The following is a 12,811-nucleotide window of genomic DNA, read 5'->3' on the forward strand; positions in this document are numbered from 1 at the left end:
GAGTATAAATCTCTAACAATTTTTCTATTGAAAAAAGTCAAGGGTTAAAAGTGCTTGTTGTACGGCCTTTTTTATTAATGCATCCCGTACTGAAAATGAAATGAAAATTCTGTCGCATGCAATTTAAAATAAAAGAAGAATTACGAGAGTCGATTCAATAATTAGCTCCAACTGACCAGGATATTGATACGATATGAAAAAACAGATTGAACACATTAAAACAAAGAAACATTTATTTTTAACTTTGTCTTATACAAAGTATAAAATATAAAAATATTAACGAACGCCCTTCGCCCATATCTTCCTCACCTGAATCGTGAAATGCAACCGTAATATTAAGAAAATTAATTAGAATTAGAGATAACTGAACATTTAAATCCAGTGTGAAACTTTGTTATCAAAAACTTCTTCATAGTTTACTTCCATTGTTGGCAATTTTCCTCAATTCTTTCATCTCAATGGTATTTGTTTTCAATAAATCTTCCAAGTAGGTTCTTTTCATTAAATTTTTGGTTGTTAACACAGAGTTTTCTGGTAAACACGAAATTTCTTTTATCTTCTCCCATGCTTTATCCTGTAACTCTTCTGCTTTGTAAAGATAACTAATTAAACCGCATTGCAATGCTTCGCTGGCTGGCATTTTATAGTTAAGTAGTAGTAATTCCATAGCCTGAAACAAACAAATGATAACCTAATAGCATAAAATAAAACTTATAAAAAGATTTTATATTCGTAATATTTCTCGTATGCTTCTATCACCCAGAAGATTTTTGGAACCCCATAATTTTCGTTGATCGGAAATTCGGACAGAACCCCACTGACTTCTTTTCTTATGCGTGTTCGCAGACGCATTTGGCTCATTTTCATTTTTTATCTCTAAAAATCGGTAATGGCACAGGTAAACTTATTTCTTCTTCGAATTAACTACCTTTCTCGCGCCAATTAATCTTGGGAATGTAAATGTAGAACATCCTTCAGCAATTATATTTAATTTTGTAAATGGTGTATAGAAGTAAGCCTGAAACAATAATAAAGTTAAATACATTACAAAACATTATTAAATAAACATATTTATCATTTGAGGTTTTTTGAATTATAATTTCAGTCATAAGTAGTACACAGTTTAACTCACATTTTCAGAAGCAAAAACGAAATCACAAAACGGTAGTGTTGTCACTGCTACTCCTACAGCTGGACCATTTACAAGTGCTATCAACAGTTTGGGAAAAATTATGAATGCTTTTATGAATTCTTCTAAAATAACCAAAAAATCCGCATCTTTAGGTGCTACCAGATCGTTTCCACTGCTATAGAAATTGCCAGTTCCAGTTAACACAACCATCGAAATACTGCTATCGGTGGAAGCATCATTGAGTATTTTAGTTAATCGGACATACATTTGATAATCTATTGCATTTTTTCTGCGAGGTTTATTCAACCTTACTATTTTAATATTATCTTTGATTGTTTCAATAATTGTTTCGGTTTCCATTTTTAATACATTCTGAAACAAAAGGTCCAGTTTTAGAATACAATATGCTCATTAGATTTACAACAAAATGTCTTCAATTATAAATTCCTTGAACCATTGTTCACCATTGTAGATCTAATTTAAAGAATTAAAAAAGATAGTAAATAATTAATAAATACAAGCCTCATGTTCAATTCTCACACAAAACAGAGGGTCGGTTAAGCCTGTAGAGAAACTGGAAAAAAATAATCACTGTCGACCATGTGACCCTACGTAATGTGTATGTATTAATCAAATTTTAGCAAGATCGGTTCGGCTGTTGAACTTTGCATGAATAACAAGCAAACAAACACACTTTTGCATAATATGCAAAAATATATTATATTTAAATTATTATATATATATATTATATTTAAAAAAAGCAGCAACATTTCTATTTAGACCTACCTTTACAAATTTTAAAAGGTCAAACAAATGTCAATGTTGTTTGGTAGGTAGCTATTGTCGTTTTTTTAATATTATATTTAAATATAAAAAGAATAAAAAGAATATATTATATTTAAATTATTAGTATGGAAAGTTGTCCTGTCTGTAAATAATTATCTAGAGGATAATGATTTTAGCAGTCTGTATACAGAGGTGACTGCATCAACTCTTCAACTCTTTCAGTTTCCTACTTACATATATAATATAAGAATTATATTGGTGGTATAATATTAGATTAAATTACAGACTATTTAAAAGTACCTATATTCTTTTTCAAATAGAAATTGGTACTTTAACAAATATATACTTACAGATTTAATAAGTAGAACTGTATTACTTTGGAGTATACTTACCTATCGTAATGAATTGCACTGCGTTCTACTTCCTACCACTGTACACTGTTGTAAATATGTCTGTATCAAAGAATAATACCTACCTACAGTAAAAGTTTGACACTGACAGTTGCCACTCAGAATAGTTACAAGTTGCGCAGAAACATATAGAAATCTTTACAAGTTGGACTAGGATGTGTAATTCTTCATAATGTGTGCGGCGGTCGCGGTTGAGTGCGAAAGCGTTCCTGTGACCCTGCCACCAGGCGAATTGTTGGAACTGCTTGGTTGGTTGGTTTTAGCCGGTACGAGTTAGACTTAACCACCGTGCCTTCCCGTGTTGCGGTGGTATGAGGATTTCCCCACGGAAATAAAAGGATGTCTAATTCTAACTCATTGGTGGTATAATAACAACGCTGCTAAATATTGTGTTACCTTCATTGCCTTATCCAATACCTTTTCTGAATCCTTAAACTTCGTACTTAAGCTTATCCATACTAATATTATAAATGCGAAACTAACTATCTGTCGATCTGTTTATATCCTGGAGATGGACATAGGCTATCTTTTGTCTCAAAAATAATCTTGTAGAGGTTGAAATAGGGGATGAAAGATATACGTGGAAGTCGGCATTTAAGTTTTAAATAACCAAAATCAATATAAATAATTTCGCAAAATCTCCCCTTAAGGGTGGTTCTTTTTTATTCTTAAGTCTACAAACCGGGGTCCAGTTCATAAAATATTTTTTCCAAATCTACCCCTAAAGGGTTAAAAAAGAGGTTGGCACTTAGTATGAAAGACCTATTCGTGGTTAGAGACACCGAAATTCGCATTTAGGTTATTTAATATCTTATAAAAAATACTTATATAAAAGTTTGTTTGGATATCACCTTTTAAGGGTGTTAAATTATCCCCTAATTTCTACTGTTTTTTTTTGTTATACCGAAGTCTAGAAATTAAGAAAATAGGTTTATTTTAAAGTATATACATCAGTTAAGACAGCGTTTTTTTTAAAGGAGTAAAACGGGGTTACTCGTAAAAACTGACAATTAATAAAACTTTGACACTTAAGCATAAATTATACAATTGAATAGGCTGTATGATCAATGATCTTTGCCTGTCCAGCCAATTAAAAAAACGACAATAGCTACCTACCAAACAACATTGACATTTGTTTGACCTTTTAAAATTTGTAAAGGTAGGTCTAGTTTTTTCGGCGGGAAACTTCGTACATGGCGGACGCGGTTTTCTCAAATTTTTCTTTGATTTTACTGTAAACTCGTCTTGAAAAGGATTTGGTGTTGTTTATATTGAACTGTAACTTGGCCTGTCAATTTGTGCACACGTGTTAGTGAGATTCCGGTGTAATTTCGGTGTTTTATGTGAATTTACACAGCAGCAGAAATAGTTGTTATTGGTGATATTCGTATAAATCTAACCGTATTTGGTGTTGGTTAAATATTTATTATGTGTCTGTAGTTATAGTGTTTCCAGTAAAATGGATCTAGATACACCTCCTGAGCCGCCCGACCCGGGGGCATCAGCCTCGTCTCGCAAACGACAAGGAGAGGATACCAACGTATATGCGGCCAAAAAAACTATAACTGATCCTACTCAGGTAAACCCATCCGTTCAAAGCCTTTACATACATCCTTCCTTCACCGAAGGCGCCAAGTCATACTCTGACGATGATAATGGGCCTTTTATCGTCCAAGTCTCACGGGAAGTGGAGGACCCATCCTCTGGAGCGTCATTACGGGCTATAAATTTCGGTCAATTCTTGCACAAACACAAAATTGGTTCAATTATCCACGACGGCGTCAAAAATATAGGCCGCAACAAAATTACTGTAGAGTTTACTTCTGCCCAAGCTGCCAACAACTTTCTGGTTAGTCCAGTTTTGAAGTTATGCAAATATAGAGCTATAATTCCCACATACAACATAACCAGAATGGGGCTGGTGAAAGGAGTTCCCGTGGACTGGTCGATGGACGAGCTTGTTGATTCGCTAGAGCTCCCGCCTGGCTGTGGTGAGGTTCTGAAATCAAGGCGACTGAACAGAAAATCTGTCACAGAGGGTGTCATCACTTGGGTGCCTACCCAATCTGTTGTCCTAACCTTCAGGGGGCAAATGCTTCCTGCTAAGGTATATTCATACCACACCTCACTGCCAGTTGAAACATATAAACTTCCAACAATACAGTGCCAGAACTGCTGCCGTTTTGGCCACATTAAAACAATCTGCAGATCTAAGCCCAGATGCTACAGATGTGCTCAGCCCCATACAGGTGACTCATGTTTGGTCATCAAGGAATTATCTACATGTTTACACTGCTCTGGTAGTCATTTTGCTACTGATAAAGACTGCCCAGAATTCTCCAGGCAGCAATCTATTAAAATGGTCATGTCTCAGAATAATAAATCTTACATTGAAGCATCATCTCAGTTTCCTCCTGTCCGCAGGTCCTATGCTGAGATAACAAAAGAAATGTTTACTCCTACTAATGTAACTTCCTCCAAAACCTCCTACCGGCAAACAGTTTTCCGCTCTCCTCGTCCCCGAGCTCCTCTAGCAAAGGGCTACGATAAAAAAGCTGTTCAGACTATTGTCGGTGATTACTCCTCATCCCTTCCTAATGGATGCGCTCTCAACAACAATGTTGAGAACCCTCCCTCCCAAGGTAAAATGCTTGAGTTTATCTCCGAATTTCTACTTAGTATTGTCGCTCCATGTAGTGAAATTCCCTTACCGCCCAACGTTGCCAAAAACTTAAGCCAACTTTTTAAACTACTCCAAAATGGGCCCAATAACCCTGCTACAGTGGAACTGTAAAAGTTTACGTCCCAAGAAACATGAGTTAACCTTCATAATCCCACCATTCTTCCTCCCAAAGTCCCCCGTCCTTTGAGTGTTAAATGTTTTTTAATGTTTGTTTTCAGTCCTTATTGTAGATTTTTATGTAAATATATAGTAAGTAATAAAATTAAAGTATAATGTACAAAAAATATCCGTGTAAGATATATATGCATGTGTTGTCTGTGTCCTTAGGTTAAAGAGCTAACTAGCTAATAACAACTATTTCTTGGTACAAATTCAAAATTAACTTTTCATTAGTTTCACCGATCAATCTCCTTCGTGCCTTCTTCATCTACAAGACATTGGCGAAATACCTTGTGCCCAGTTGGCGCAGACAAAAGCCATAAACAAGAATTGAATTGAAAGGTAGGTCTAAATAGAAATGTTGCTGCTTTTTTTAAAAAATAATAGCTATTGCTTTATTTATTAAAATTAACACAATGATTCGGCGATTTAATGAAGTTTTAAAATATAATTTGTGTTGCATTAGTAGGATAGATATTAGAAGCAAAACGTGCAAGCCAGTATTAAAAAACGCCAAGAAAATGTTTAAATCAGCTGTTTTTAATCTTCAAGAGGCGAATGCAGATCAAGTGCAAGAATTTTTAAATTCTTTTGATACAGTTTTAAGCGATTGTGATGGTAAGAATTATTAGATAAAAGTAGTGAAACAATCTGATAATTTATTGCTGCTGTCTCCTGTTCCTGATTTCCTTAATTAATGCCTCTACAACATTTAGTATGTTACATGTTATGTGATTTATCAATAATATAACTTTATGTTAAAGGTGTTTTATGGATAAATAATACTGCAATTCCTGGTTCACCCGAAGCTATGAATTACTTTCGAAAAATGGGTAAAAGAATATTTTTTGTAACCAACAACTCTACTAAAGTCCGTAGTGACTTTGCTCTAAAAGCCCAAGAGCTAGGATTTATTGCTGAACCGGTGAGGAAGATTTTTAATTTACAATTATTATAAGTAACCATAATTTTACTATCTACACCTTACTGTTCTAGTACAGTTATAGAAGAGAGATACGGGAGTTAAATGCTTTTGATGTTGTGGTAAATGCTGATTGTTTAGACACCATTTTGTAACAGATTAGCAGAATTAAAATCTATTAATTCTTACCTGTCTTAAAATGCAAACAATCTTTTTGTTACTTTTAAGTATTAAGTTTATTTTAAATTGTCAAGAAAATAATACAAACACACTTACATATTTTTTTATTTATTGTATTATGCTTGCTATTTAATATTTTTAAATTGTTCTTTACACTAAAAAGTAATGGAAAGATTGTTTCTATTTTGAAAAGTTAAAAAAAATGGAAAGACCCTTACTACTGAGGTTGTAAAGTATAATTTTCTTGTTCTTCAATACACTGTACTTATTGCAAATAAATGTGCTAGCAGTCCATAGCTGGAATAAAAGGGCAAATGAGAGGATTTGCCCATAATCACTGAGCTAGGCAGAACGGTTGGTGATAGCAGTAAATGGTAGTAGAAGCACAGGATGCTGCTGGAAAACAACTAAGAGAATAAGCTCTGTTGTATTTTCTTATTTGTTTTTGAACGATAACTCATCACTGGCAACATGTATTATTCGAACACCACTAGGGTACTAATTAATATAAAATAAAATAAATAAATAAATATACTATGACAAGACACACATTGCTATCTAGCCCCAAAGTAAGCGTAGCTTGTGTTATGGGTACTAGGATTGCTGATGAATATTTTTATGAATATAATACACATAAATACTTATAATATACATATAAACACCCAGACACTGAAAAACATTCATGTTCATCACTCAAACATTTTTCCAGTTGTGGTAATAGAACCCACAGCCTTGGATGCGGAAAGCAGGGTCACTGCCCACTGCACCACTCGGCTGTCAATATAGCTATAGGTTTATAAATTTTTGCAATATGTTGTATTGTAAGCCTTCATAGTATATGCTATTGGAGAATCTATTTGACTGTTTATTTATTTTCAACAGGAAGAAATCCTATCAACTGCATATCTAGTAGCGCATTATCTTAAAGGCATTGGTTTCACAAAAAAAGTGTACCTGGTTGGTTCAAATGGAATTGGTGATGAATTGAAAGCTGTTGGAATAAGGCATTTTGGTGTTGGAGTAAGTCCAGAACTAATATTTTCTGTTTACTAAATAAGTGATGTTTATTTTCTTGTACAAGAATTTCTAAATATATTTATTGTACTTGGTGAATCCAAGTATAAATATTGATGCAGAACCTAAATACATTTGTTTTCACTGTAAAGGTTATACCTATCATTAATTTTTTATGCTTATTTTCATGAAGATCTGATTATCATTAATGGAGAGGATAGTACAGCTCAGTGGACATTAGCATCAGCAACTTTCTCACTTAAGACTTAAAAATACGTAATACATGCAAACTTGCAACGTAAATTAGTGTATTACCACTAGCACTAAAAAAAGTTTAACAATTACTGTTTGTTGTTATTTATAGCTGAGTAAGGTGGATGCTCAATTCCTCTTCAAACTGTTAGTCAACCATCCATTTACCAACTTCAGTCAACATTGCTTACTCAGCACAATCAATGTGTGGACTAGCAACTATTTACTAAAGATTTACTAATAGATGATATTGATTCTAAACCAAACATCTTTCGGTTATTTGCATTATTGTGATATAGACCGGAAAGTATGATTATTGTCATCAATGTTTTATTATAGAATTTCATATTATATGAAACTTCGGGTGTAAGAGTGTAATATGAAATCAATTTTGTTTATTAACTAATGAACAAATTGACGATTAATCATAGCTCAGGTTAATGGTTTTTTGCAAATCCCGAGGGAGCCCTTTTTCTCCCTCAGAAAAAATATAAAACTCTCCCAGTTAAAAAAGATAATGAATAAACTCTACATCCTTTTAACTTACTCTATGACAAAAATCTAGCTGATTGGTTGCTTAGTTATGGTGTGAAGGAAGGACAAACAAACAAACAAACGTACCAATCCACTTACTCTAATTATATTAGTATCTAATTAACTTTTGTTTTTAGCCAGACCAAGTGAAAACAGATTTCAAGTCCATGTCCCCATCAGATATGGATCCGGAAGTAGGTGCAGTTGTGGTTGGTTTTGATGAACATATAAGCTACCCCAAATTTATGAAGGCAGCATCATATCTCTCAAATGAAGAGTGTCTGTTCATAGCCACCAACACAGATGAAAGGTTTCCAAAGTCCAGCTCTATTATAATACCTGGAACAGGTACTCTTGTAAGAGCAGTTGAGACATGCTCGGAGAGGAAAGCATTGGTGCTTGGAAAACCGAATGACTATGTTAGAAAGTTCTTGGAGTCCTTTGGATTTGATCCAGCAAGGACCTTGATGATTGGTGACAGGTAATTTCATGATTGATTATTTAAGCTGACTTCCAAAATCACTGAGTTTCCTTTGTAATATAGACAAGTTATTTGTCGTTTTAATGTGTTTATTTAACCGAAAGTATGTTTTCAAATCTTTGATCAATTTCTCCCAATTATTATTGCTCAATACCATAGGCGGAATGCCATATGAAAAGAAAAACCGAATATGGTTTATCTGAGCGTTTTGTGGTTAAGAGCGGATTGAACCGTTGACTCCGATAGGTTTCAGACCAGACAAGAGAGAGTAATTATATACTCCTAAACGGTCCCTCCTGGACTCGAAGCGCTTACCACTACGCCACTGAGATAATCGAAATCTATTATAATAATATCGTCTTCCTGCCTTAAAACACTATGGAGTTTTCGCCCGCAAAGAAGTTTTTTCCAATCTGGCTAAGTTCTGTACGGTACTATAAAATATTTAGAAAAATCTCAGTCTCAGGAAGAATAAATTTAACCAATACTTAAGTAGAACAAAATCATTATTTAATTATTAATAATATGACATCAACAGACCGTAGAATCCGGAATGGTAGCTTTAAGTTTAATTACATAGATTTCGGCGATTCATTTTTATTTATTTAGATCAGTAACTACTTGTTTTTTTATAGGTGTAACACGGACATAGAATTCGGCGTGCGTTGCGGTTTTCAAACTCTGCTTGTTATGACAGGAGTCACATCTGCCAAGGATTTGGAGAAAATGAGGAATGAGAAAACTCCACCGCTACCGGATGTTGTTCTACCAAAGTTAGGAGATATATTAAACTTGACTCCATCATAGTGTTATTTAAAATTATGTTAAGCTATTGCAAATTGTAGATCAATTGTCAATGAAAATGTGATAATATGTTTCATAAACGTTATTTTTTATATAATTTATAAGCATGTTTTTTAACATTATACTTAATAACTAATTACTCATTATTCTTAACTTAGTAAATTCAATCGTTACCATCTCTTCTTGTTTGCAATGGTAAATCAGAAAAATGTTCTACCTCCTACGCCTGATATTACCAAGTTTCGCTAATCGATAGATATCTCATAATAGACATCTCGGTTGAAATTATCTGTTTGATTATCGATATCGTGAAATGGTATGCAACTTCATCTAGCACTAGCTAGCGTTTCCCCACGTACAATTTATTTTAAGTTGCCCATGCAAACTTTCATACGTTATTCAACACAAAATAATGTATGAAATATGTAAAACAGTATTTTACATTATAGTAACGTACAATTGCAGTTACTATATATCATTATTTTTTGTGAAATACTTGTGGGTACTTGCGCTAACTACACAGATGTAAAAGTTCCTACAAATCGCTCTTCACAAGGCTAGTTCGCTAGTTGGCAAGCCCTTCAAACTAGCCTTGTGGAAAGCAGGGTTACTAAACCACAGGGGTTATTTCAGTATTCATAACCATGAGTAACGTAAGACATCAGACCGCAAGAGCTGTTTACAACATGCTCTCATGGAAATGCAAGCGTCCGACCAATCACAAGTCACGCTCCTTTGATTAAGACCTGTGATTGGTTACACGTGAACTCAGATATGATATTCTTAAATTGTACTGTACAAAAGTTGTTTTCAAAAAACCGACTATGCAATCGACCACTTACAAAGTTTTGTTTGTATTTTGAGGCAAAACGGACAATCTGCAGACTTAAAAATACTGGAAAATAGGTTGAACTTCTGCAGTAAGACTATTTGTATTTGGATAACAATAAGGTCGGATTAGATTTAAGAAGGATAACTATTTCAAATGTTAAGTTTAAGAAACAAGAATGATCATGCATACAGAAAAATTAAGTTTATAGTGATCGCAAAACGAGTAGTCCCATCTGAATACGAGGCAAATGATTGTCCAGCAAAACAAACCTTAGCGGGACGTAAACTGCCATGTTGCAATTTCAAATGGATAATTTTTTTTGCAAGTATTGATAGCTTGCCGAAGGTAAGAAATCTTAATGCCGATGACGTGAAACTGCTATTGGTTTAGTGCCTGGAAGGCTCTGTATAGCATGATTAAGATATTTACAAAGCTATCCTTCGCAGCAAAACGTGAATCCATCTCGATAGCGAGACCACCAAATTATTGTGTATACCGAATACGGAAGTAGCTACGGTTAAAGGTTTTTATTTTTGTTTAAATTTTTTATTATGAAACACATACTTAGTGTGTATATCTTATTAGTCAATTCTAATCCTTAGACACCAGTTTATGTTATTAGATATTTATTATTTATATACTTTAAAAGGGGCTAATTAAGTATGGATAAATACCTACAATAACTACCCGCTGCCATATTATTTTTGCATTTTTTTAAATTACGACGGTTGCCATATTCTTTTTTTTGTTTCTCTGTGTTTGTATTCTTATAGTATGAGAAAGTTAGAAATAAAACACGGGTAAGAAACTACTTCATTAAAGCGTTTTATCTAACAATACGTTTACTGTACATTTTTATCGTTTAGTCTGTAAAAATAATTTTTTGACGATCAGTTCCAGCAATTCATGCATTTATCTGTTTCAAATTTGTGTAGGTAATTATTTATACTGTATGGCAATCTAATCAGGTGCTTAATTATTGTATTGCATTCCTTATTTTTTTATGTACAATAAACCATGTGATTATAACAAGTGTCTATATTGCTTTAAATATAGTTAACAATTACCTACTTAGATGTACATAAAAAAGTACAATACGTTGCACTAAATGTATTATATAGAATATGTATCTGTTACGGTAAATGTAATAAATTTGATTATTTTAAACAATAATCAGACTTTATTAATAATTCACTCATGATTTGGTAAATGTGATAAAAAACAGTTTATCGAGTTTTTTTGTGTTGCGGAAAAAGTATTTATGTTTGGGCAAAAATTTGCCTTTTGACATTGTGAGAAAATGATTAAGAAATATTTCCTAGCCTAATTAATTTCTTACTTGCACTGCCAATTTGGGCATTAATTATTAATGATTATTTTCCAAAACTTGATGAAACTGTAAAGGTAGAAATCCTTAGGGACGTTTTTTTTCAGAAAAAAAAAATTCGTAAGGAGTTTCCATTTGCTGTCTGTAATACTCCACATATTCCGATCACCGCCAATTATTAATCATTTTCAATTAATTACACTTGCCGTAACATATGCATTGTCCATCTATTAAATATGAATACAGTATTCAGAAAAAAGTTATGTAGTTTTTGTACATTGAACATACCTACTTCGCAGCGCTGAGTAGTCGCAGCGTCCGGCAACTTCGAGCAGAATTTAATAATAATAAATATACTACGAGAAAACATACATCGCCATCTAGCCCCAAAGTAAACGTAGCTTGTGTTATGGGTACTGAGATGACGGATGAATATTTTATTTCATACATAAACACCTATAATATACATATTAATAGTAATAATATACATATAAAAACCCAGACACTGAAAAACATTCAAGTTCGTCACACACATTTTTCCAGTTGTGGGAATCGAACCCACAGCCTTGGACTCAGAAAGCAGGGTCGCTATATTTCTCCCGTTATATTTATCAACCTATTACAACTTACAAGGCCCTACAGGGCACGGGTTTTCTCTCAGAATGAGAAGGGTTTAGGCCGTAGTCCGCCACGCTGGCAAAGTGCGGATTAGTTACTTCTAAGTTCTCACACGCCTTTGAGAACGTTACGGAAAACTTGGTCTTAAACTCAATCTCACGATGTCTTCTATCAACGTAAAAGTAAGTGACATTCATATTGCTTTTATTTAAAACTAGCTGTTGCCCGCGACTTCGTCTGCGTTTGATTTTGTTTTTTGACAACTAAATTGAATGCCTTATGCCAGGCATTCAATTTAGTTGTAGTTTAAAAAAAAAAATAAAGTATTCAGTATCGCTCAGCCTTAAATGAGGGGTTTGCTGCTGTCCGCTGAGGAGTTCTGTCCTCTATCTCATACCAGATTCATCAGATCTACGCAAAGTTTGGGCAAAATTAAGCACATATTATAACCTCTAGTACAAAAATAATTATTTAAATCGGTTATGGAGTTATGGTGTAAAATCGTCAAACACTTTCATCTCCTCTCCCAAAGAAACCGGGCTTAATGTTGGGATAAAAAGTATCCTATATTTCTTCTAACACTTCCAAGAATATGTGTACAAAGTTTCATGAGGATCGGTTAAGTAGTTTTTGCGTGAAAGCTTAACAAACAAACTTACATTGAGATTTATAATATT

At 33.7% G+C, this 12,811-nt stretch overlaps 2 protein-coding genes across 4 annotated transcripts; one reads left to right on the plus strand and one right to left on the minus strand.

Annotated features, from left to right (window-relative positions):
* Nucleotides 1-215: 215 nt before the first annotated feature.
* On the minus strand, nt 216-2,404 carry LOC120630377 (enoyl-CoA delta isomerase 3, peroxisomal). 2 transcript variants are annotated; one of them, XM_039899594.1, is made up of 4 exons: nt 2,269-2,404; nt 1,133-1,504; nt 929-1,018; nt 216-670 (listed from the first exon to the last, which is right to left on the minus strand). In XM_039899594.1, the coding sequence occupies exons 2-4, from the start codon at nt 1,490-1,492 to the stop codon at nt 410-412; spliced, it is 711 nt and encodes a 236-aa protein (XP_039755528.1). In that variant the 5' UTR covers nt 1,493-1,504; nt 2,269-2,404; the 3' UTR covers nt 216-409. The 2 variants fall into 2 exon arrangements, with proteins under 2 accessions (XP_039755528.1, XP_039755527.1); XM_039899593.1 differs by having other exon boundaries at nt 2,311-2,401.
* Nucleotides 2,405-3,459: 1,055 nt separating this feature from the next.
* Nucleotides 3,460-11,775, plus strand: LOC120630447 (glycerol-3-phosphate phosphatase). 2 transcript variants are annotated; one of them, XM_039899683.1, is made up of 6 exons: nt 3,460-3,487; nt 5,637-5,788; nt 5,935-6,095; nt 7,155-7,292; nt 8,210-8,553; nt 9,189-11,775. In XM_039899683.1, exons 2-6 carry the CDS (start codon nt 5,692-5,694, stop codon nt 9,358-9,360), a joined length of 912 nt encoding a protein of 303 aa, XP_039755617.1. In that variant the 5' UTR covers nt 3,460-3,487; nt 5,637-5,691; the 3' UTR covers nt 9,361-11,775. The 2 variants fall into 2 exon arrangements, with proteins under 2 accessions (XP_039755617.1, XP_039755616.1); XM_039899682.1 differs by lacking the exon at nt 3,460-3,487 and having other exon boundaries at nt 5,511-5,788.
* The last annotated feature ends 1,036 nt before the right edge of the window (nt 11,776-12,811 follow it).

The sequence above is a fragment of the Pararge aegeria genome, chromosome 16, assembly GCF_905163445.1.
Source record: "Pararge aegeria chromosome 16, ilParAegt1.1, whole genome shotgun sequence".
NCBI classification, from domain to species: Eukaryota; Metazoa; Arthropoda; class Insecta; order Lepidoptera; family Nymphalidae; genus Pararge; species Pararge aegeria.

Excerpts from the sequence above, each read along its gene's own strand:
- LOC120630377 (XM_039899594.1), bottom strand. The coding sequence starts at position 1,492 with ATGGAAACCGAAACAATTATTGAAACAATCAAAGATAATATTAAAATA. Across the intron at positions 1,019-1,132 it reads TCGTTTTTGCTTCTGAAAAT|GCTTACTTCTATACACCATT; the intron begins GTGAGTTAAACT and ends TTATTGTTTCAG. Across the intron at positions 671-928 it reads GATTAATTGGCGCGAGAAAG|GCTATGGAATTACTACTACT; the intron begins GTAGTTAATTCG and ends TGTTTGTTTCAG.
- LOC120630447 (XM_039899682.1), top strand. The coding sequence starts at position 5,587 with ATGATTCGGCGATTTAATGAAGTTTTAAAATATAATTTGTGTTGCATT. Across the intron at positions 6,096-7,154 it reads TAGGATTTATTGCTGAACCG|GAAGAAATCCTATCAACTGC; the intron begins GTGAGGAAGATT and ends TATTTTCAACAG. Across the intron at positions 8,554-9,188 it reads ACCTTGATGATTGGTGACAG|GTGTAACACGGACATAGAAT; the intron begins GTAATTTCATGA and ends GTTTTTTTATAG.